Source organism: Corvus kubaryi, unplaced genomic scaffold (assembly GCF_017639235.1).
Source record: "Corvus kubaryi isolate FWS band 111438036 unplaced genomic scaffold, C.kubaryi_AGA036_p1.0 split1-131, whole genome shotgun sequence".
Lineage (NCBI taxonomy): Eukaryota > Metazoa > Chordata > Aves > Passeriformes > Corvidae > Corvus > Corvus kubaryi.
In genome coordinates, this window is record NW_024582073.1 from 22,687,573 (window position 1) to 22,713,267 (window position 25,695).

Genomic DNA, 25,695 nt, shown 5'->3' on the forward strand with positions numbered 1-25,695 from the left:
ATGAAACTGTTCCAGGAGCAAGGCCAAGACCAAGGTCCAGTGTGAGTGAATCATTACAGCTGCTTGGTTGAGGAGCTCTGTCCCTCACAGATGGCAGTACTGAGGTGTGCTGGATGAGGAGGCTGTCCTCAAGCCTCGCTCTCCCTGCCTGTTCCCTGAGAAATACTGAAGAGACCCAGTCAGTCAGAACAGGCCACTCATCCTGGGTCATCATGGGTTAAAAGAGCATGATTCTGCACTTAAAAACTGTATCTTCATGTGCAAGTAATCTGAACCAAAACTGTGGTAGGAGTCTTAACTGAGATTCTCTTTGAAGCAGGAAGCTTTTTTTTCTTTTCTTTTTTTTTTTAATTTAATGTAAGCTAAGAGTTATTTATATTCCAGAGAATCGTCCATCACGATAACAGGCCACCATTAATATTAGCAGTCTCCTTAGAGACAGTTCTGTTCTGTAGTTTATGGTATACCTTTGGTTGGCAAGATAAAAAGTAAACCCAAAAATAGCTACAAGCCATTTATGAGAAAACTGGTTTGGTTTTTTTTCAAATGCTACACACTATTTCTTCCCCAGACTATGGCTTTAAGGGCTGTTCAGCTTCTGTATCAGAGCAGTAGCTGGGTTACCTTATGAGTTTGTCTTCATCAATTCCCTGTGAATGCAGAACAGAAATGCATTCTGTGCTGTGTTAGAAAGCACAGACATCACTGTGTCCTTCAGTTTTCCCTTTGGCAGGGGGAGAACCACATCTGTGTGGCACAGGTCAGTTTGGTGGCTGTAGCCTGGATGTGGAGGGTCCCACAGCACTGGCTCCTGGGTGAAGAATTTGGACCCATGCACTAAGTGCAGCAGCAGAGGAGGGGAGCTACACAAAGCACTGAGCTGCTACTGCTGAGCAGTCCTAGCTGGGTTGTAGGGAATGGAACAGCTTTCACAGAGCACATTCAGATCCTGCTGCTGAGGGAGATGTGCTACACACGGGAAAGCAACATGAGTCTCAGCCTGCACTGAAGGCAGGCACAGCAGCTGTGTGCTCCACACAAGAGGACACAGCACAAAGCTGGGTTTCATCTTCAGTGTGTACCTGAGGTAGGGTATGCTTATCCAAGAATTTCTGAAGAAGTTTGGAAGAGCTGAAGGTGCTGGATTCATGGAATTATTAACCAAGGTCTGATCAGTTACTGAGCAAGTGCAGAGGTGCTTCAGTAGAGGCTTTAGAGGAGATGGCTGAACCAGGCACTGGCTGTACTGTGTCTCTACCTACCACACCGTGACAGTAATTGGGCTCAAAGGCCAGGTGGGCTCAAGCAGAGAGAATGCTTGGCCAATGCTGCAAAGTACAAGAGGCTGACAAACTACTTATATGTCACAGTAATTTAAAACTGGGAACAAGTCACAGCTCATCAGAGGCAAAGGTTGGAGACGGGTCAGCACAGTCACCTCAATTTAGTTACTGGACAGAGCTGTTAGTGAGTCATTGGGCCCAAAGACTGGGCACACAAACCTAGAGGAGAACAAAAATTAAAAGGCAGTTGCTGCCCTGCATCCAGCTTCCCCCTGAAATAGTCTGTGGCTGAGTTAGAGTCTACAACAGCATAAGGAAAAACATGAGCAATAGTCTCTGTTCCTGTCAAGGCTCCTTGGGGCTTTCCCTGCTTTTTAAGATTTGGGGACAGGCTAGGGAGGTGTAAAGTTTGACTCCACTAGTTTCTATGGTCTGCACCTCACACACATCAATGTATGTACGACTGAGTTCATTGTTGCAGTTTTAATCCTCCAAAGACAATTCATATGGCCAAAATAACAAGAGTGGGCAGTGTTTAAAACATTAAAAAATAACTTGAGTCACCAGTTCTGTGTTTCTGTAAATAGCAATAGAAATTCAAAGCCAAGAAAAAAGATATAAATTAGATATACCTACAGTCCTGTACCCTGTGAGAGGTGAATCATGGAATTCATAGGTGAGACTGCATGTAAGAGGCATCTAAAAAGAAAAGAACTAACACATTTAAACAGTGCTTGAACCTTCTCTTCCTTAAGTATTTTTTCTGATCCTTTTGTAATTTTTCAAATTACCAAGTTTTTTAAACCACTCTGAGAAACAATTTGAAATACAAAAGTAGGAGCAGAAAAAGGAGGAAAGAACTGCATTTCTTAGGAAAAAAAATCAGAACATTTCGTATTCTATAGCCAGTCAAATTCTGCCCTGAAAAGAACCTCAGTTTAGATAAACATGTCAGTGACTTCATGTAGGACAGATTTTATTTGTTAAAAAGGGGGGTGGAAAGGAGAGGGAAATAAATACGTAAGGCACTAAATGCAACAAAAATAACAAAGTCTTTCTTTTAAAAAGCACATCCTACATGTTGGTACAACAGCTAAGATGGCATCATTCTACCAGGACAGATAAGGAACAGCACTATAGCAGATTTATTCCTGCAATAATTTCCCCTCTCCCCTCCCAAGGGATCCTGATGACTGATAGATCTGGCAATAGCAGGAGTATTTAAATTCACCAAGTAGAGATCATTTACATTTTGTCAGGTGAGGTGCCATCTGCCTTTCCAGATACCATTCCTGCAGGTAGGAATCTCGGTGCTCAGGAGCTGGTGGGAGCAGGATCCTTGGCTGGGCTCTCCTGCTTGCTGTGTGTCCAGCTCTCCCTGGGGGGTTCCCTCAAGCCAGGGTTAATGCAGCTTAAGGTAGAAAGCAAGAGACAGGGAGAGCACCTTAGCTTCCTGAATGCGCTGCCTCAACAGCTGATTTTGACTGAGCATTTACCAGTAAGTAGTACACAGGAAGTTCTAAAATACATTTGAAATATATTTTTTCATTCCACAGCATTTAATGAGAATAGAAGAAATTAAGTAATTAAAGTCAATAAATAGAATAGGTTGTTGCTTTCCATACAAACAGATCTACCTTTGTAACTGAGAGCTGGGTTCTGCATATTGTGTATGCATTATGTTATCTAACAAAGTGCTTCCAAATACCAAAATCAACTTTTCCAAATACAAAATGCAGTTAACATGGATTTCAGTCCACTCACCTAACACCTACTGGGAAGCAGGATGTTAATCTATAGAAGAAAAAAAGACTGCATGAATTTCTTTTACTAGTATCTACAGGCATAAAATGGAAGCATTCATAAAATCTGTCCAGTAGAGCCAAAATAAATTCATAAGCTTTCCTCCACAGTAAATATTTCAAGCTGAGCCATATTTGGTACAGCAACAATTGCAACCCAAATGCTTTTATCAATAGCCCTTGAAGCACTTTCATATCCAAATTTCCAAGTATATTATCCCACCACTCAACAGAAGAGCATTCTCATAAATCAAAGAGAAAACAGTTAACAGATACTAACGCTTAACATGTGAACTTTGCTCCTTCACTGATGCATTAATTTATCACAAAAGCTGCACACGTCCATTTTAATAAAACCAACCATTTCAAGCTCAAAGGTTGCCTCTCAGTAACTGGTCTATTGTAACTTAAACCTGCCAATTTCTATAGGCAAAGTGAGCGCTGAATCACTTTGAAATAAGCCTCCTACTAAAATAAAATGTTATTTAATATTCCACAGTTGCAATTTTCCAGACAATTTAAAGAGAGAAGGGAGCTACACTATTTTAAGAATAAATACACTGAGAACTGGAAACCTGTACATGAAAACCAATAATTTACAATGCCTGGCATTGGATCCTTTAGTCCAACCTCAAAATTCAAATTTCAGTTTCTAATTCAAGAAGACATCTGAACCAAAACCATTAAATAAATGGTCCTTCAATGGGGAAAGGGTGCATTTGCTAGTCGTTTCAGATCCCAAGTTGTGGGTCTCACATTTAAATCTGGGATGGAAATGTCTTAGATAATGTTTGCAGTAGGCTCAGTTTGCTGATGTCACTAAACCCTTGCCACCAATCTGTTGTTTCAGGTCTTGCACAAATTGACCCTCATTCTTTGCAGAACTTCAAAACTTTTATTCATGATTGTTAATTCAGGATGAAAACACGATTTTCCAGAGATGTTCTTAGGAATTGTTTTCCTTCTCATTTTAATGCCATATGTACAAACAGCTGTACTAGAATTTTTCAAAGAACAAAACAGCCAGCGTAACCAAATAGGACAGTCATAATTCCAAATCAAAGTACTACCACAGTATGTGTCTGGGATTACAGAAGGAACAGGAGTGACCACGTTTAGCCACAAGCATAACCATGAGAAAAACATGCATTCTCTTCAGCTCCTTCAGACCTAGGAACAGAGCAACTCACCCTGTTCAGCTCTGACCGCTTACAGCAGAGACAGAGCAGGGTGCAGTGAGTTTGGCATCTTCACATTGGCAGCATTGATGCTTGGCCACCAGGTTTTATGTTTTCTGGGCAGTTCTGTCTCTTCCTGCAGTGCTCAGGGCAAGCTCTGTGCTGATGGACAGAGGGACAGGATTCCCATCGCAGTCCACACTGCAGATGTGGCCAGCTGCAGGCTGTAACTTGCACCTTGACAGTTCCCCAGCAGAGCAACAGCAATGAGAGGGTCTAAGCCTGTTAAAGGTTGCCACTGTAAAGGAGGGCTTGGCCAGAGGTAGACATGCTGAAGAGTATTTGCTGTCTGCAGTGCTCCAAAGCAGCACACCTGGGGCTGTCACTGCAGCCACTGCAGGAAAGGCATTCCCACAGCTGTCACTTATGGTATCTTACGGTCACTTATGGTCACTTCTATCTTGTATTCACCATAGAAAGCACAGAGACAGCAAATCCAAGATCAGGTCCTGGGCTTTCAACAGACCTGATCCATCTCTACCAAATACCCCAGCCACTGTAAGTGACACCGGTGCAGCTGAACACAGAATTAGGGGCACCCTCCTCTCAGGTTACGGTGCTCTGTTTCACAGCACTTTATGCTCTTTACAGATACACACACGCTCTTCTGGGGCTGCCCTTCTGCCAGCGCTGGCAAAGGACAGCTGCTGCTTTCTGGCTCTCTGCTGACACCTACCTACTTCATCAAATTCCCAGAAGATATTTTCCTGTGTTTCCCAGTTTGTGTCCAGTACTGCTGGCTGTTGGTAGTAAAAGGACAAAGTGTTACAGAAGCCAAAGGCAGGCCATGGGGTACATCCTCCAAATGTGGCAGGGACGTGGGGGATGATGAATCTGAGCAATTCATTACATAATAAAACTCCAAAGACCAGGTTCCTTTCTGAACATGTGATCAGCTCTATTTTCTGTATATGGGCTATCCATAAATTGCCAGCTCAGCCCACAGATGAGTAAAATTTAACTTATACAATAAAAGATGCTAGGGCGCTTTTATTTATTTATTTTTCTTTCTAAGAATTTCTCAACCATATAATGTTGAGAAAAATTACTTTCATGCTAAATCTGCTTTCTGATCCCAGTCCCCCACTGCATATTCCTCAAATAAGTTGACACATATTATTTCAGTAAAATGGTGATGTTACATACGCCTCTGTGTACACAGTGGGATAATAAATTTGAATTATTTCTAGATGCTCTGATGCAGGTGAACGTTTGAAAGTATATAAGTTTTAAAGTTCACTCACCCTCAAGTTTTTACTAAATTCAAAGTTCACATGTCAGCTGCACTTTCCGAAACCTGCTCACTGTCTTACAAACCTATTTCTTGTATCAGAATCCAGGTCAAGATTGCATATATTTTCCTGTCACTTATATTCCAGCCTTTCAGAGAAAATTGATAACTGATTTATCAATAACCAACTGATATCACTGTCCTAAGACTCAGAGTGAGGCTACTCTGAAGCCTGTCATCTTTGGGATGGGATGGGATGGGATGGGATGAGATGGGATGGAATAGAATAGAATAGAATAGAATAGAACAGAACAGAATAGACTATTTCAATTGGGAGGAAGCAATATCAACCAACTAGGCCTACTGCCTGACCAATTCAGGGCTGACCAAAAGTTAAAGCATGTTATTAAGGGCATTTTCCAAATGCTTCTCAAGCACTGACAGGCCTGAGGCATCAACCACCTCTCTGGGAAGCCAGTTCAGTGTTTGACCAGGCTTTTGGTAAAGAAATGCTTCCCAATGTCCAACCTAAACCTTCCCTGGTGCAGTTTTGAACCATTCCTGCACATCCTATCTCTGGATACCAGGGAGAAGAGCTCAGCACCTTCTTCTCTGCTTCCCCTCCTCAGGAAGAGAGGGATGATCTCACTGCAGAGAGCAATGAGGTCATCCCTCAGCCCCTTTTGCTCCAAATAACACAAACCCAGAGCCCTCAGCCTCCCCTCACAGCACTTCCAGCCCTTTCACCAGCTTTGTTGTTCTCTGGACACATTCAGGGACCTTTCCTTGCTTCTTATATTGTGGGGCCAAGCACAACACATAGCACTCGAGGTGAGGCTGTACCAAGGCTGACAACACATTCACCTCTTTTGCCCAGCTGTTCATGCTGTGTTTGGTGCAGACCTGCTCCTCACAAAACTTCGTTTTAGTTACTTCTAATTCTCTCAGCCTTACTCTGCTTTGCTTGTTTTTATTGCTGTGTGATGTTAAACTAACATTTCCTTTCAGCCTAGATTGTAGAACATTGCTTGTATGACTGGTCAAATGAGAGCTGAGGATCTTCCCAAAGAAAAGGTGACATAAAAATATAACAGCATTGTCATCTTAAAAAAACCCACATAATTTTAACAGTAACTCATGAAATACTGTGTCTTGCTCCTGTGGTTATTTTAGCAAATACGTGTCTTATTCCAGACAAACTAGAAGAGAAACTTACCAAAGGGTGCATATTTCAGCATGTCACAAGAAATGTAATCACTCAAATTCAAATATAGTTTTCCAAGCTACACTAATTAAAACTGGTATTTTAAAGCAGAGAGGGAAAATTAGGAATTTTTTCCAGGCCATTTGCTAAAAACAACCCTCAGAGCAGATTTTCACAAATATTTACATGCCTAAAGACATCTACTGGCATTTTCCACGATTAGGTGCCGCAGTGCTATTAAAACCCAGACAACTATTTGGATGGTTGGGAGATTAAATCCCTCCAAACTCCAGCCCTCTGTCCTGCAGCACATTACCTTGGAGAAAATTCCATCACCCAAATATCTGCATATAAAACTGTTCCATAGTAGCTTATGAACAGTGCCATAAACCCCACTGAAGTAGCAGTTACATTTGGCAGTAGGTCTGTCAGGAAGAAAGAGGTACATACACAGCACACCAATGCTTATGCCCAAACACTGCTCTTGCTGACACTGTGTTTTCTCATCACCAAGAGCAATTCTGCCATCTTGAATTCTGCCATCATCAAGAACACCTTACAGAAGTATCAGTCACATCACATTGTTTTGTTGTTCTAATTAATTAATAAGTTGTGCTCCTGGTATGAACAGGAGAAGATCTCTGATACAATGTTAAATTAAAAATGAGCAAATCCTTCTTTTTACCATCAGAAGCTACAAGTCGCATTTATCTCCAAAGGTGTAGGAGATATCTTGATTTTTTTTACAAAGAGCTCTGAATCTGGAATCATCCCATAGAAATCACAAACTGTATTTTAGATCACTCATGCACATGTTTTATGCAAGGTGTGTGAACAATCCCCTAACTATTTGTACACCACCAGCAGTACTAGAGCTAACCATGGAAGCTCCATGGTGAGCACAAACCTGCTTGTAGGACTCTGGTTTGATTTCCATTGCCCCCAGTTCACAAGTGGAAGGCACATGATTTTATCTCTTTAGGGAAACCTTTAAAGGTTTTCCATTTCTGTGAGCCCCTGTTGTTCAGATGAGAAAGCTCTCATCAGAAATGTCAAGCCTGTAACTTGACAGAGAGGTACCACCTGCAAGGTACTACCAAAACATCAACCAACCAGCTTTTAACAGATGCAACAGTATGGTTTGGACTCCTGCTTTAGCTCCTAATATAACTTAGTGCATGAGAATATAAAGTGAATTTTAAAATAAGTGAAAGTCATCTGTTTTATTTGTTCTATTCAAGGGTAATAAAAAAAGATTTAAAGAAACAGAAATTACTATGACATACACAAACACATGTGCACAGAGAAACATGTGCATGCACAGATTCACAGCCCTGCTCAACCTGAAAAACATATGGGTTTAAATTGCAATTCCTCTGTGAGGCCAGCAGCAATCTGATGACCTTTACTATTGTGTCAAATCCTTAGCCATGCTACAAGTCCCAGATTCAAAACAAGCAACGTACAGAAAGGGAGCCTTTGTAGAGACCCTGGGTAATATATTTTCCTGGTAAACAGATTTTTACAATAGAAATATTGTAGTTTCATTATACTTTGTCATGGAAAACACTGCATTTCAATGCATGCAGGGAAGCTATGCTCATTTTAAATACTGCATAGTCACATAACAGATTTAACTTTGCAAGTCCACTGGTGGAGAATCCTTGACTGAAGAACAGTTCAGTCAGATAAACCTGGCCCCAGGAAGCCAAGCCCAGTCCAGTTGTACTGAACATGTGTTTACAAAGCAGATCACCACTGTCCACTTGTCAAAGAAAAATCTTTTAAACTTAGAATCTCATAAGAAATACCTCATTTCCCTTCAGAAATATGCTAGGTGGTTCCACAGAAAAATACATCTGAACACAAGACAGATAAGAATTGCAATTGTCAACTCTCAAACACATTATTTTTTTATTTGAGAGATTTCTGATATTTTACATTAGTATTGAGGCTACATTCAAATAAATTTATAGGTTAAATTCTGCCTCAAAAACAAAACCCCACCTCCCATTCAAAGCCACTTAGTGAAACCCTCACTGGCACAAAACTTCCACTCACCAATATAAATTATAATGCATACCTAGAGAACAGAATTTGGCTGTGATATTGGATCTTAAGAGGACACAATCAAAAAATCATAACACCCAAGATGTCACTCCTGGCAACTTCTGGAAGCCAAAGCTGATATGTTATCAGGAAAAATTTGTTTTCTTCATGAGTACATTTCCTTTTTAGTTTAGTGTCACTGCCGTAACATTTTATATAATATTTTATTTAAATGACATTTTATATGAGGACAAATAAAAAGAACAGAAGAATTAAACAGACAACACAACATGGGAAACTAAGTTTTGAATCATAAAATCTCACTGCACAAAAGCAAGAGGTGGCAGACTCATGGTTAAACCTGTTTTACACAATAACATCCTGTTGTGCGTCAATCCTGTAGCATCTCTGGAAACACCATCCTCTTACACAGAACTGATCTTATGCTACTTAGGGACAGCAGAGAATTATTCAATAAAGTTTTAGATTTAAGGATGCTGGTTTTACATTAGGAATAGTTTTCTTGATATAAAAGACTCTATTTTCAAAAGCGAATGTTTCTTTTGAATACTTTGGTTTTAAAATACGCTGTGTGAGAAAACTGAGACCTGATTTTCAAAGTGGTACATATGTTCAGCTCCAGAAAATTGCTAAAAATTACAGATACCCAGCAACTACAAAATCAAACTCATGGTTTGACCTAGGCTTTTTAAGAACAGAAGCACCCAAAGGCCCCTTCACATTATTGTGGTTTATAGACATAATTAAATAACTTGTTTGTGTGCTCTTGTCTGTTTGCATACTTATGTGCATCCCTGACACTACAGCTTTTAAATCTGAGCAACTTTAGCCAAAGCTGCAGGACTCAGTGAGGTATAAAACTGAATTATCCTTAGGTATAGTTGAGCATGTCCATAAATAAGCATATAAATTGGACAAAACTGTACCTGCGAAAAAAGCAGGCACTGAATTTTCTTGCTTTTGTAAGAGTCCATTAATATATTAAGAGAAGTTTTACGTATTTTATACACTCAGATATATACATATATTTTATCAGTAATGTGTGCTTACATACAGACATATGCAAACATGTGTACACTTACCACACACACATTCCCTTATCTACAGACATTCAAGTTCTTTATTTTCAAAGAAAATGCCACCATTCAATAAACACTGAAATTGGTTCCAGGTTCTCCATGATTTTAGAATTATAGAAAAAGGTAACTTACATCTGTCATTGCATATGACAAAAAATCTGGACTTTACAACCAAATTAAAGGAAAGACCAAACACACCCCTCATGCTACCAGCTTTCCAATTAGGAATCAAGATATCGGAATGAATCTGGTATAACTGCAAGAAGCAATGGCAGCTTTTGTGTGAGTGTTTTTTATAATAAATGTTAATCTTTTGGAAGATGAGTTAGTATCAATTTGTGGTAAGCACAAAGTTCTTTCCTAGACAGGTCACTGCTGAGCTCCTTTCCTCTTCTGCTCCAGCTCCTGCAGGCGTTCCTCACGGCACTGCGCGTGCTGCGTCCCCACTTTGTGGGCTGTCTCGGTGGCTGCAATGTCAATCTGGGCATATCGGGATGATCCACCCCCTGAAACACCAAATAGAATCCTGTAAAAGACTACAACCCTCATGTATTCCTGAATAAACAAGCTGTTGTGAAACTTCTTCCACAGATTTCCTGGATGATCCTGGTCTGGTCTTATAGCAAGCCATATAAAGGGAGTAAGATGATAACCACAACTAAAACAAAACACCTCAAAAGCTTTGTTATCTACATATTTTAGTTGTCAGGTTTTCTTCAAATAAGCAAGTGAACCACTTGCATTTCTGACCCAGGTTCGAATCTCCACCGCTGTTACTCCCAGTCAATGACAAAATTGAACTTGGCTCTCCCACTTTTGGGAGGCTTCCTCACCAAGCTATGGATCAGGAAATGAACAACATCTGGTATTTGAACAGAAAACACTTATGGCAGCTGGCAGTGTTCTTCTTTGTCTGGATTAGGCACCCTGTGACTGTTTACCAGAGCAACCACCTTCAGCCTCACACAGAATGACATTAGCTCATTTTTCTTGGCAATAGGGGAGACAAAAGCTGCTCAGTCTGTTCAGGAGTAAAATACTTCCATAAGGCTAGAGGCTGGGAAAATTTTAATATGAAAAAAATATATATATTTTTGGTCATTAAAGGCACCTTTAAAGATCCACAATTCGAGATTGGGAAGGTAGTTGACATTTAGGAAAATTTATAGCATTTAACTCTTCATTTTTAATGCTTTGGTTCATTGTCTTTAAAATTAAGAGCAAATATTGCTTTTACATTTCAACAAGATGTTGTAAAGAGAGCTACATTAAGGTCTGGGAGAAGCGTAGAATTACTTAATGAAAACCATAAAAACATTAAAAAAACCCAACAGGAAAAGTGCTAGCATTTCAAAGTTAATAAAATTGCTGAAATTAGAAGTATAAAGATTAAAATTATTATAGCTGGGAACTATAGATGGAAAACCTATCAATATCAGATGCAAGCAATTAAATGCAAGATTCTGATGAGGGGCTTTCTGTAGCAAGGACTGTATCTCTAAATGACAAGACATGGCAGATCTATTGCATGCTTATGTGTTAATTGCCCAAGTTAAGCATTAGATGTAAAATATCTAATCTAAACAAAAGAATTTTAAAAATAAATAAATAAATAAATAATTGGGCTGGCATTCTCTCTGCAGCACTTTCACACGCCCTCGTGGAGAGCAGATAGAAGAACACTGTGTTCTGCTCTGATTCATTTGCTGCACGGCTCCAGAGCCAGTGTCTTCAGGAGCAAGCCCTGTACACCTACACCCACAGCCCTGTTTCTGAAGCCAAGAAAGAAAAATGAGGTAAGTGTAGTCCTAATATGCAATGAAAATCTTGAGAACACAAGCAAATTACTGTCTTTCAAACTCCAGAGTTTGAAGTGTTCACTTTAGAATGAGTGCACATACAATCACCTGTCAAAGGGATGCAACATCTTATAGAACTTCATTACTCAAAAATCTTTTTCAAGAAGAGATGCCAGTTAAAAGAACTGCCTCACAAACATCCCAGGGTTCAACTCTTCTGTTAGCAAAGGCCTGTGGGTAAATCATTGAAACATTCAGGTTGGAAAAGACCTCCAAGATCACTGAGTCCAAATTTTGACCAAACACCACCATCAACTAAACCACAGCACTAAGTGCCATGTCCAGTCGTTTCTTGCACAGTTCCAGGAATGATGACTCCATCACTTCCCTGGGCAGCCTGTTCCAATGCCTGACCACCCTTTCAGTGAAGAAATTCTTCCTGATGTCCAACCTGAACCTCCCCTTGGGCAGCTTGAGGCCATGTCCCCTCCTGTCACTGCTGCCTGGAAGAAGAGGCCAACCCCCACTTGACTACAACCTTCATTCAGGCGATTGTAAGAGAGATAAGGTCCCTCCTGAGCCTCCTTTTCTCCAGGCTGAACATCCCCAGCTCCCTCATCTGCTCCTTATATGAAATTATGACTCCCCATACCCCACACATTCTGCATATCCTTTGCTGTTTAAAAAGTATCATAGACTTCCTTACCTCTTATGCTTGTGCTAGATTCTTGAAGTTCCAGTTCCATGTAGTGAAGCTGTTTTTTGGAAGTAGGGCTGACAGGAATATTAACATAGGTGGCTGTCTCACTGTGGGGTCGATCTGGTGTAGGGATATCAGCTGAATAACCTACTGCCCCTTCTGAAATAAATAACATGTTACAACAGGTGCTGTTTGCAATGATCCAGTTCATACAGAGACACTGAAAGCAAACACTGAGCAGCAATAACTCTGCTTGACAAACAGGACATTCCTCAGTGGTAGATGGGACATGACAAGACTAAAATTTCTACTTAAAATATCCTGAAACACTGATCAAGTCAGGATCTATGCAGAAGACCATAGACCACAGACAGGGATCTTGCTGTGTTGTAGCAGAAAGCAAACACTCTGCAGACATTTCCAGCAGCAGGACTGCCTCACAAGGCTTCCAGCTCTACCTTAGGTTAGTAAAGCTTTATATGAAGTAATTTGTTCTAGGAAGATGTGAACTATTGTATCATCTGCAAGAGGGAAAGCAGAATCAGCAGGGGCTCCTAAAGCATGTCCTGAAAACAGGGACTGAAGAGCTGTTCCAAGCAAAGGGAAAGCAAACCTGAGGAGACAACATTGACAGGTTCCCTGTGCAGAATTGAAAAAGATAAGAATGATGACAAGTGGGGACAACAAAGTATTAAAGGACTTTCATTGCAGGTAAAAAAAAAATAGTGGGAAAACCCTTCTAAATAGTGAAGATCATAACACTAGAGGAAATCCCACAGAGTTTTCTAGAAATCTCTAAAAAAAAGACACAGAATAACACTGACTAGGAAACAGTTTCTATGAAATGATTTTGACTTAAAACCAACTTTTTTTGTCTACTGGTTTAATTCTCAAGACCTCATCTAGCCCTACTTTCAATTATGCTAATCTTGTCTGTCTGTTCAGTCCAGCTGGAGTCCTTACCACTGAACACTTTCTCCTCTTCAGTTTGAAACAGAAGAGTGCAGAGGAAAAATGGTATCACTTTGAGGTTCTCCTTTTTCATTAAGTTCTCCTATTTAGCCCTTCCTTGTCCCCACAAAGAACTCGTACCAAATCTTTTTTTGTCCAAACTGCTGCTTTTCCTTTTTGCCCATTTAGACAGTATTGAGATGTGAATATAGAGGCAGTAGGGTATCAAGACATTTTAGAGCATAGGGAAGAATGACTTCTTATATCCAGACAACAGCAGTAGTGATTAAACAATTGAGGGAAACTTTTTCATTTTCCTGGAAGTATTATGAATAGCAGAGATAACTTACACAACGTTAGGTAACAGTAAGGGCATGTTCCAGGATAATGGAATCTCCCCAGGCTTAAGCTGTTTAAATCAAAGGAGTCTACTATACAGTCTAAAAATTGAAAAGACTGGAAATTTGGCCAATTTTCTCACAGATTTTTATAAAGAAAACATCGGAACACCCACAAAGTATACAAATATTTCTCTGACAGTCAGATTTCAAGTTGTTGTTGCAAAGCAAGAACAGGAACAAAATTACAGAATCAATGCAGAATCAAATGCAGAAGGGATTTTTATATTTTCATCAAACATCATTCTCAGAAATTATTTTCAATTGTTGTGTCCAAAGTATTTCAAAGGAATTTGGCCTGACTGAGCAAGAAGGGACTCGGTAAAATCATAGCACTGAAAATCTGCATCACAAATAGTTAGAAGTTGCAAGCAGGTGACAATCTTAAGTACAGAGTCACGAACAGTCATGAAGGAAAAGATAATTTTTGAAGTCTTTCTGTTTGCTGTTAAAGTGATGTAACAGAAGTGTAAGTGAAGCATCCTCAAAGTTAGCTAGCATGAAAACTAGTAAGCTTCCCTATAGAACTAAACAGCTGACAGGTTTAAGGAAGCTGAACATCATACCTGATGCAAACAAGCCAAGTGATTTTCCTGAGAACTGAAAAACCACACAAGGAGAATCGGTAGGGCTTTGTGCAAGAAAAGCTTAAGAAAAACACAGAAAAAAAACCCAAAACCTCACAACAGTCAAATATTCTTCTCAAAGGGAGGAAGTAGGAAAAAAAACAAGGAAACAAGGATAAAGTTGGGCGAACTGGAATGGAAGGAAAGGAAAAGTCTTCTGTTGTTCAGTCAGTGCTGTCCCAATAGAAATTGTGCTTTCTTTGTAAACAGAGGAATACTTGGGTTTTCATTTTTCCTTAAAAAACCAACCAAACAAACAAAAAACCCAAACCCTTATTAGATATTGAAAATTGCCCTATATTTGTGTGAAGAGAAGGGTTTATTTAAAAAGCACACAACAGTCAAAAGTTCCTACTAATGAAGACATGGTGCAGTGAGAGAGCCATGGACAGTTCTTTCAGCAATCCCTTATGGGTGGATAGAGGCAGGAGGTGCTTCCAAGAGGGGTCAGAGGGCCAGTATTTGAGAACATTATGAAAGGAGGATTTGAGAGAAAAACAGACAACAATGTATGGTTACAACATTCTGAAAAAATTGGTAGAATATCACGATTGCTTGAAGAGAACAGGGGAAAATGTAGGAATCAAAAGAGATAGTTAAGCAAATAACAGGAAAAGAGTAAAAGTGAAAATTCAGTGGCCCTCAACTGAGGGGACAAAGAAAGGAAAAGACTGTAATTGGAGAGGGAAGGAGAAAGTTATATTTGAAACTGCTGTTGCAGCCTTTTTTTCAGCAAGTGTTAGTTATTCATATTTTCTACCCAATATAGGCACCATTCTCAGAAATGAACAATAAATAACACAGAAAGAAAACCAGCACTATAAATAAAAGATATGTGTGTGTGCGTGAGTGTGCATGTAAAGCTGACATGTTCAAAGGGCAACACTTCAAAAATAACACTTAGAAGAGATCTCAACAATTAAAAAAAAAAAAAAATGGAAAAGGAAAAAGAAACCTTTAGTGACCTCTGATGCAAAAATCTTACCAGGTTCCTCAGAGCTAGTTGGAGTTCCAGGTTCTGAAGGAAGTGTTAGCATCTCATACCCCCCTTTAGGACCTAGAATGCAGGAACACTGTTAATGGCTTTGGACTTATAAATCTGTACAATATAATCAAAGCATATGCTTTTCTGGTTTTGACTTGTAACCTTCTAAACTAAACAATCATACAGAATAATCTCAGAAAGCATAAACAGTGGCTAGTGCTGACTGTTCAGTAATAGTGATGTCAGCATTTCCTCGTGAGCGTAATAACACCAAGGAAATAAACTTTAGGACACTTTTACAACTGTTCACACTGAAGGACACTGAAATCAACAGTGCATTTTGCTGTACATGAATGTGGGAGCAGAACTATCTTGAATGCATGAATCAGGGAGCAATGCGTGGGTGATCTTGGGAGCATCTGGAACATTCTTGTTAAAATTCCACCTCCAGCATGACGGATAACTTCTTGATTTCTGAAAAACCATAGAAAATGCTTAAGCTAGCCCTTACAAAGGCAACTTTGCTTTCCAAGTGCAAATCACCATCTTTAAAAGAAGCCAGGCTGCACAACATCATCGGTCTTTCCCCAGCACGAAGCTGAAAAAAGATGCCCGCATTTCTTCACGATCTCAGACTCCACCCCAGTTCAAACCAGGCAATCAAAAATGCTGTGTCCACAGAATGAAAGCATTACAATTAATTTTGAATTACAAACACACATAATTCTATCTGCTGGCAGTGGTTTTTTCCTCCATTATCATGAAGAAGTATATTTAAATGTGGTGGGTGTTTTTCCCAGCATATTATTATTAGGGTACAGGATTTCTCATGGCCTGAGATGAATTTTTTTTGGTGGGTGCCCTTTGTTAAAGTGATGGCAGATTTTACTGTTGTGAATAAGATTACTGCTTATACTCTGTCACTTATCTCATCTGTCACTGCCTCTTCTAAACTTATCCCATCTGTCAATGCCATTCTGACAAAAACTCCTCAAAGCAAAAAACCCAAAGAAATACATAAGACTTACAGTAGGGAAGCAAATCATGCATTACCTTTAATATTTTCTGAAGTTTAAAATAATTTAAGTTTAAACTAGTTTCAATTTGCATCCACACACGTACCTCATAATCACTTTTACTTACCAGCTTGGAGACTGTGCCCTCTATACACTTTCAAAGACCCAGAAGCTGCCATGACAGAAGCACCACCTGTTTTCAAAGACAGAGATTCACATTGAATCTAAATACCTGTTTCATTTTTAATAAATGTTTCTGAAACATCTAGAAAAAAACAAAACAAAACACTAAAAATTACAAGTCATTGCTCTTCATTCAGGCTTTTTTTTTTTCCAGTTTTTGCTAAATTCTTTATCCTGAGTTTGTGGCATTAAAATCTAATTGTGTTGTTTTCTTTCTTCAGAAAGAAAGGATGCCTTCTATAAAATCTAAGGATGCTGTCCCTCCCTGGTTTTGGTGAGTACTACCTTCCCCACAGGGAAAGCTGTCCTGAGCTAAGAAGTAAAATGGCAACATGAATTGAGTGGGGAGTTGCCTTTGCAATCCATAACGTAGCTTTAGCAACAACAAAGTTTAAAGAGTTCATTAAAATCTGATCAGACTGGCTCCAAAACCTATCTAAGTGAATGAGAAAGCTCTGCCACACTTCAGCAGTCTACCACCCATGTTTAGACATGGATACACTAGGCCAGTGGCAAGGGAACATGAGGTATCTGGCTTCCATGGGGATTGAATCCAGGTCACAGCACATCCTTGTGAAACATGCTCCCAGTGTTCCTGCCAGGAGAGCTTCACCTTGGATACACCAGATGGCACAGCCAGTCTCCCTTCCCCAGCCTGACTCAGGCCAGCAGGCAGCTGTATTTGGGAAATTTGAAGAAACAAGAGCTATCAACTCAGAAATCTGCACGGTGGCACCCATGCAGTGTGGCTTGTCTGCACACACACATTCCTTCTTTAACCAGCAAACTCATCAGCATCATCCCCACCTGTTGGGTGCTGGGTTACATCACCCCATCCAGCCCTGAATCTCTTCTCTCTCATGCTGTCACTGTGGGCACCTCAATCGAGTTGAGTGGCATTTACTTCCTCGCATGAATAATTGTGAGGGAACTTCTTGTGCAGTGGATGGAACTGAACAGGAATCAGGTGGGAGGCTGAGTGTATGAGTAACCCTGCCACTGGTGACAGGGCGGCTCTGCCATGTGCTGCAGGCTGCTGGGATTCACATATAAAATTAACACTCTTCTAAACTGATGAATAGTCTCTGAGCAGGTGAGACACTGCTCTGCAAATTGTTTTTAAAATAGCATCCAAAAATTACCATAGCTCTTACGCAACATGAAGAAATTCTGTAAGATAAATATTCTGAAATATCTAAGAAAACTGCGTGGCCTGGGAATCTAAAGAAAAGGGCAACTTCTTTTTTTTTTTTCCTGTATAAAGTACACATACAATTTTATTTCTAAATCTAATGGTTTCCAAGCTTGTAAAATTAATCCTACAGTTTTATAAAATAAACCTAAAAAACCACTCATTATTTCACTTAATGAGGACAATGGATTAAAACAATAATAAGAAACTAATTCAGAAGGGCACAACTGAACTAAAACCTTTAGTTTGTTGTCTTTATGTACATGAAAGCATATATATGGTAATCCAAGGCTACAAAATTCAATTTTAAAGTACGCCATACTGAGAATCTGATTTTGTATTTTAACTAATGAGATCAGATTGTAGAAACATTTACATACTCTGGTGAGGACTTAACAATGTTATTTGAGATGTTATTTGAAATTTTGTTTTTAGCAAGACTGCTGATAAAAATAAATGCAAAAATAGGACAGCCCCAGGCTAGCTGATTTACTTATATTTTCACTGTAACTGATCTTCCTTTCTCTCACATCAGTGCATCCTGTCTCTGCATTAAGAACATCAGAATATGTTTTATGAAACCAAAAGCCTCACCTTACTTTGAAGAAAGATTACAGCCTTATGCTAATTCTAGCTTCATCACAGAATTAATGTGGGGTTGGGTTTTTTATTCCCTCAAAAACTTATTGCAATTCAGCAGAAATTATTCCAGAGGAAATATGGATTTTTAAGTAACATTTTTAGGACTTGTGAAGAACACCCAGGACAGGAAAGGAGATTTAAAACAATAAGATATTCCAATCCATTTATGGCCAAAGTTTTCCCATCCAGAGCTTATTTAAAAGAACTATGTTAGTGTTTCAGGATTTGACCTGTTGCATTTTCCTCATTTTCAAATCTGGCAACTAACAAATATTTACATAGTCAAATCTCTCAGGGAATTTTTTGAAGCTTTGAACTGCATCATACAAACACGTGTCAATAGAGATCAACGTAGATATTTTCTTCCTTCTACTTTTCAGCTGGTGTATCAACTGGTTTGTTTCTTATTTAGGAATTCTAGGATAACGCAGGAATGGAAAAAGCAAGTTAGCAAGATAAATTTCTGAGCAAATAAAGTATCCAGCAGGAGACAGATGCTCCCTTCCATCATTCTTTTCTTTGTACAAGGGATTGTTAAGAATATTTTTTTTTCAGTTTCCCCTGCCATCCAGTTCTGTGTGGCTAACTCGCTCAAGTCTTTGTCAGAACTGAGTATCTCATCAAGAGAGTTCTCTTCTATTTTCCTCAACATCTAAGAGGAAGAAGGTATTCAAAATGTGTCAAAATAAAAAAATCTGCAGGATATTTGGCATTCCTACATATGATTAGACTCAAAAGTTTAATGTAGCTCAGTGAAGACAACGACTATTTGAAATATTTTTCTAACTTTACAGTCATTGCTTTATGCTCACCCTTCAAAATTAAGGAGTTAACAGCACATGTTCTACAAGAAAGAGCCAAGGAAAACAAATAATAAAACAGAGGGAAGATGGAATATAAACTATAAACTGAGCCCAGACAGTTTATGTTTTCAAATCTTGCAACTTATTATTACATGACCATGAGGAGACACACACAACACCGTGCTGCATTTACCAAGTGATCGCTTCTCACTGCCCAGCCTCTACTCTGCCTTCAAGGGGTAGGTCACAAACTCTTCAGTCTGGGCTGTTAAATTTCCTGACAAGGAGTCAGGACAGAAGAAAACACCACATTCTGTGATAAATTCCCACTTCCTGTTGAATTAAAACTACCTTTATTATGAAGAACTTTGACCCACTCAGCCAAGCAGCATTCCCACCTCCTCCTTTGAAAACAAATACCTTGCCTGATAGAGCATCCAAAGGCTAAAGCGACTGATTGACAGGAGAAATACAGCAAGTACACCAGGAGGTTGTTTCATGCAAATGTAATAGGAGACTTCCAGTGCTGTATATTTGCCATATGAAACTTCCCTGCATGTTCTCTTCAATTTTCAAAGTAATTTCATATATTTTCTACTATACAAATAGCATTATCTGCAAGGCATAAAAGCTGAAGGGGATACTTAAAAACACTTACTTGCTCTACAGATTTCACCATATTCAGAAATGCCTCTTGTATCTTTCACAGACAACTTTAAAAGTGGTAGAATCACTCAAAATTAGAAATGCATTCAAGCTCACTGTTCAAATATTGCTCCTCAAAGATATCTATTTAGTCTGCGCAAAAAATAACAGAGGATCTAACTACCTCTATCTATTATTCATCTTCCCATACTGTGGGCCATTCCAGTCCAGCCTCCTATGCATAAAAATGCAAAAGTGTTAAGCTAGAATTATTACCATTTTCCTGTGGCAGGAAATTCAGTGTCTGGGGTTTTTTGAAAAATACACCCTCAAAGATGCTTTACATACATTTACTTCAAAAATCTTGACACATCTAAAGCTCAGGATCTACACTGGCTAGGAATGAAGGTCACACACAAAAACAAAATTTAAAAAAAACCTTGAAGTAATCAATATATGTGCAAATAAGTTCTTTGTGTTCTAGAAGGCTGGGATATGTCAATTCCACAGACTTCAGTGTCAGAGAAGGCATGGGGAAGCAAATCAGGAATACAGAAAGGACAGAACTAGAAGGTCACTGTAGCATGGGCTTACCACATTCTGCCACCCCCCATCCAGAGAACAGGAACCTGCTGGATCTGCTCAGCCCAGAGGATGAAGCAGCAGCACTGGGATCATTCACTTCCCTGGCTTCCCCATAGCTGTTTTATGGACTGTTTTCTTCCCCCCCGGGAAAAGGCCCCTCGTACTTCAGACAGTCACCAAGGCCAACATTAAGCTTGTAAATACAGTATGTATTTTAATCAGCTTACTTGTTCTGAGCTCCTATATTTCTTCCCCTACAGAATTAATTTGAGTGGACTTGTAGAATAAAGCAGGACCAAGAAAGAGCATGCCACATTATGGCAGGGTTTCATTAATCCGTTTCTCATTATAGTGATGCTCTTCTATTACAGTGTTTAGCCCTATAAAGTATGACATGACATATCTGTGGTGGACACTGTTCAACACACAGTCCTTTACTGGCTCAATAAAAGTATCAGAGTGCACTTGGTCTTCCTATATCTGAAGAGCTGACAACACATATCCTGAAAAAAAGTGAGAATTGTAAGTTGTTTTCAATATAAGCAACAATAATCTCAAGAGCATGGCCCAGATTCTTCTTTCTCATTGCTCTCAATTAATTCCTTGCAAGATGACTCCTAAGCTTGGAATAAAAGTATCAGGCTGCATAGGTATACAATAAAATTTTTTTTAAATGCACAAAAATTGTGCATATTTTTCCATCATAAAAGCTAAGCTGTCAGACAGCTGACTTCATTTTCAGCACCTGCTGTATACTTAATTTTATTCTTTCTTTTTGTCTGCCTGCCTTGAGTCCCTATCTACCTAAGAAAAATTTAATAGAGATATAGTGTTCATAATCAGCATTCAGGTGATATTTTAGCCGAATTCCAATCCACAGCATTGTTTTATGTTTATTCCTTAATTCATCCCCTCAGAACATTTCCCATCAAGCATTGCGTAGGTTTGGTATTGCAAGGAAAGAGGCTGTCAGAGAGCAAGAGTGTCAGTTGCAATGCTGATGAATTTGCTCCTATGGAATAAGGAGAAAAATGGAAAAGGAGAGCGATTATTTACGAGTCAAAAAGCAATATGAGCATGCACTGCTTCCCTGGGAGCACATTTGTTACTTGCCCATTCAACTACTGTCTTTTGCAAAGCCAGAGCCTGTGGCACAGAGGTAGAGGGAGATCAGACCTCCCACTAGGGAAGTTTAATTTGAGTGTTGAAATACTCAGGGCTGGGCCTGGCTCCTGGGAATGCCCAGGCAACCAGCTTCCCTGCGGGAACTGGGACAGGATGAAAGTTTCTGAAATACGGTGTATAGAGCTGGCATGAAATGCCTTCTCCAGGGACTGCAGTGTCCTTAAGAACTTCTGCAAGCTATTCCAGCTCCCAGCCTCCCTTCTCTAAATAGGAGTCTTGGGATTCAGACTGCTCAGCTCATTTGAGAGGGGTTGGCAGTTAAGGACAGAAATAGTGGCACTTCCCTAAGGACAAAAATAGTGGCATTTCCCCTCCACACAAAACAGCCTCATGGTTTAAACATCATTCATGAAGCAGGATTGCTGTGACAGAGTTCTACTCAACTGAGAAAATACAAATATTTTGAAGGAAATCATGCACCCTTATAAGTAAGAGCTGGAGGTTCCCTATCTAAGCTGTTGCAATGGAATGGAAAGGAGAACAATATTTAAATCAGAGGCCTAAATTACAATGAAAAACAGCACCACTGCTAGGAAATACATTCTAAATCTAAGAATAGTAAAGGACTTCCGATGATTTGAGGTGGATTAAGGATTCTCACTGCAGAACATGGTAAGTACACACCTGTCAGACATACAATGATGTACATCCAAACCTCAGGGCAGAGGCTCTTGCTAGACAGCTGCTTCAGCCCTGTTTTTCCTACAGTACTTTGGTTTATAGTACCAGAAAGATAATGAAGATAATCACAAGCTCTTCAGTTCACCATCCTGCGAAGGAATGCGCAGTCTATTGTTTCATCTCTCAACACTGAACGTGCATCTTATTCATGATCCCTTAACTCAAAGCACGTAAGCAGTTCCTGAGTAAAAGACCTACATACATATCTCTGAAACTGCAACCACTAGATCAAGCTACAGGATTTCTCAAGCAGTCATGAGAATCTCTGTACAGGTCCCATGAGAACTGCTTACACAAAATGTACTAAACTGAGGTGTGCCCAGAAACCAGCAGTCTCAGAAATCTAGAAATCTGAATCATATTTTTGAACCTCTATCCTGTCATGGTATTATGAGGTCCATCATAAGTATAAATGCAGTCTATTATACTTAAGAGCACACATTCCCACATCATACAACTCCAAAGAATCCCTTACCTTTATCTGTAGCACAAAGCTATGATAACAATGGGAACATTTTCCTCCTACAAACTCAAGTAATCTAATTCAGTCTCTCTTTCCAGTCAATATTTACAAAGTTATTTATAACAAAGGCAACCAAATTATTTAAAACAGAATTATATGATTCACCCCAACTTGTTTTTTTCCATCTAGTAATACAACTTAGAATTGTTGCCATATTTAGAACACTTTTCTGTTTGCCATTAGAATGAAACACGTTTCTCTAAAGTTGCTGAGTCTGTTGCTCAGCATATCTAACTAAAAGCAGAAAGAGAATACCCACATTCACTACCAATAAACTGAAAAATATGGAAACAGTTGATCCTTGACTGTTTAATTCCATGTCTTGCTACAGAACTGAGACATTCAAGAGCAAAACTATTGGATAGAACATTTGTGCACCTGTAGCCCAGGAAGGAGGGGGTTTGCATTCTACAGTGTATTTGAATGAAAATAAGAAAAAAAACAAATGTATTTCTGAGTAAGTAAACTGCTACACTAGGAAATTTTCTAACTGGGTATTGGGTCATTGTACGATCACCCATGCTAGAAGGGGTATCTTGCCATGTATATGCACAATACAGGCTTTGAAAGTAGTTACCTCAAGTTAGTGTGCCTTTATGCTATTCTCAGCTATGGATTATAATCTCTCATAACAGAGAAACATAGTGAAGTTCTAATTCAGTTCCTTTAGTCCAATAGAACAGTGTGAATGACTGCTCAGCATCCTGGGACCTTCAGTTATTAGGTTAAAGACTCAAATGCTACAGAATTATTTTGAAAGCTTTGCAATGCCAAGTTCAATTATACTTGAAATTTTCACACGTATGAAAGACAAAACTTTAAAATGAAATATATAAGGACAATAAAAATGCAGTGAGACATAGAAAACTTCAGCTTCTTTTGCATTCTGAAAAATAGTGCAGTATTGAAGAATGAAGTTGTACCAGTATATTAGGACTTTTGAGAGATGAAACCCCATAAAAAAGACTTCAGTCACTGGCTTTAGATGCCGCATTTGCCTTAAGCATTTATACTTATTCCTACAAGAGTTCTTTTCTTAAACTGTATTTTCCCAGTGTACCAGACAATAAAACCCACCTGCTCAAGTTTCTTCAGTCTTGTATCTTCTCTTTCTGCTAATATAAAAATATGTCCTGTATTTCTGCATTTCCAATTTGCTCCATGATAGTTTTTATCAAAACAACTAACTCTCTCATATGCATGAGTAGTCTGACATTTTTTTGTCACATAGGGTTTGCATTCACAATTAGCTTGACACTGAAATTAATACAAAAATAACATTCTGCCCACCACATGCAGCTACAGACCCAAGTTTCCCTGTATTTACACACACTTTAATTGTAAGTGTTCTGCTTTCCTTGGTTTGAGTGAAGGACTAGAAACTTGAGTACCAGAGGGAAAGATAAAATTAATGATCCAATCTGGGCTTCTACTTACACCTCTATAAGTCAAGAGTAATTCCATTGACTTGAGTGGAATAACTAGCAACAAGCTCTGCTAAATGCTTCTGGATTTTCTCCTGCTAAGACAGACTAGTGAATAAAGTTACTTTTAACCTTCTCCAGAGACACCTCCTGATCCTGAGTGCCTTACTGGATTTGTTCACACAAGTATCCATAACTACACTGCTTTACATATTTGCCAAGGTTTTTAAAAGTAATAAAAAACAGCACAAAGAGCTGTTCTATGTCTATTTGAGTTGGGCAACCTATGAAATTTAATGGATCTGGTGAATTATCAGGTAAACTATTTAAGGAACACAAAGGCATTTAAAATACTAACCAAATTCTTTGCATAGATCTCTCCAAGATCTAAGATGGAGTGCACAAAACCAAACACTTATGAAATGTTTTCTTTGAAGCAAAATGATAATTCAAAGGTCCCAGACGAGTTTGGCTGCATTAGACAGGGAACTCAGGTGACCAACACATTCTACTGATAGGAAGGTTTACAATGCAAAGGTGCCTTTGCCTAAGTAATCTTTCCAGGCCAGATACTCAGTGCCCTCTCATCAGTGATTTTGTTGGTCAATCAATAGTTTCACTGACAGGAGAGAAGCATCTCCAAGTTGCTTCTGGTAAAGATTCATTCCTGAGGGTTTGTGTTATTTAGGAAACTGGCCATACACACTGAACATAAAAATCAAGTTTGCCTTTGGTGCTAATACAGCCAAAAAAGAACAATTTCTAGTTTTCTTCGAATATGTAAGTAGAAAAAGCACTAAACAGCTTCATAAAGGGTCTGACAACTTTGAACCTCTTCAGATTAACAAAAGAAAGGGAAAAACAAATATATTAATCTTTGCAACCAAAGTTTCTATAGATTAAAATGTATTTTATAATTGCCAGACATGAACTGCAGCAGCAAAACAACCCCAAACAGGACACCTCTCAATGTAGTATTTGGTTCTGCTTCCTTAAATCTTCTGTTTCTCTCATCACAACTTGGGACTTAAACATCATCCTTAAATAAAAAAAAAAAAACTAAATGGCTCCTACCTGATATAGCTGGTAAGACTCCAGACTGTAATATTGCTGTTCCCTAAAGAAAACAGAAAATTTTAGAATGAAAAATCTTTACAAGAAGTAGAAACTTGAAAAAATATAGGAAGTATGTAAAAGTAGAAGGGAGGGGAAGAAAGCAGAAACATGGCCAAGATTTTATTTTTCAAAGAGAAAAAACATCCCACAGCATTTCAGAAAATATTAGATTATACATTACAAAGATGAAAAATGCAAATGGGAGTTTGATGTGTGAAATTATATCAAATGTAGGACATTGTTAAGGTATCATCGAAATTATAGGAAAAACAACAAAAAACTACAAGAATCAGCTTTGACTAGAGAAAAAAAATGAGGCTGAGATAATAACAAA

General features: G+C 39.0%; 1 protein-coding gene across 3 annotated transcripts in view; it reads right to left on the bottom strand.

Moving 5' to 3' along the window:
- Positions 1 to 8,645: 8,645 nt before the first annotated feature.
- Positions 8,646 to 25,695, bottom strand: part of DOK7 (docking protein 7) — a 59,123-nt gene continuing 42,073 nt past the window's right edge. For all 3 annotated transcript variants that reach the window (XM_042052983.1, XM_042052984.1, XM_042052985.1), the window contains 5 exons: positions 25,320 to 25,362; positions 16,510 to 16,575; positions 15,367 to 15,438; positions 12,413 to 12,565; positions 8,646 to 10,413 (listed from right to left, as the gene is read on the bottom strand). In XM_042052983.1, coding sequence (XP_041908917.1) covers positions 10,277 to 10,413; positions 12,413 to 12,565; positions 15,367 to 15,438; positions 16,510 to 16,575; positions 25,320 to 25,362 — 471 coding nt within the window. In that variant the 3' untranslated portion in view covers positions 8,646 to 10,276. The remainder of the gene's footprint in view (positions 10,414 to 12,412; positions 12,566 to 15,366; positions 15,439 to 16,509; positions 16,576 to 25,319; positions 25,363 to 25,695) is intronic.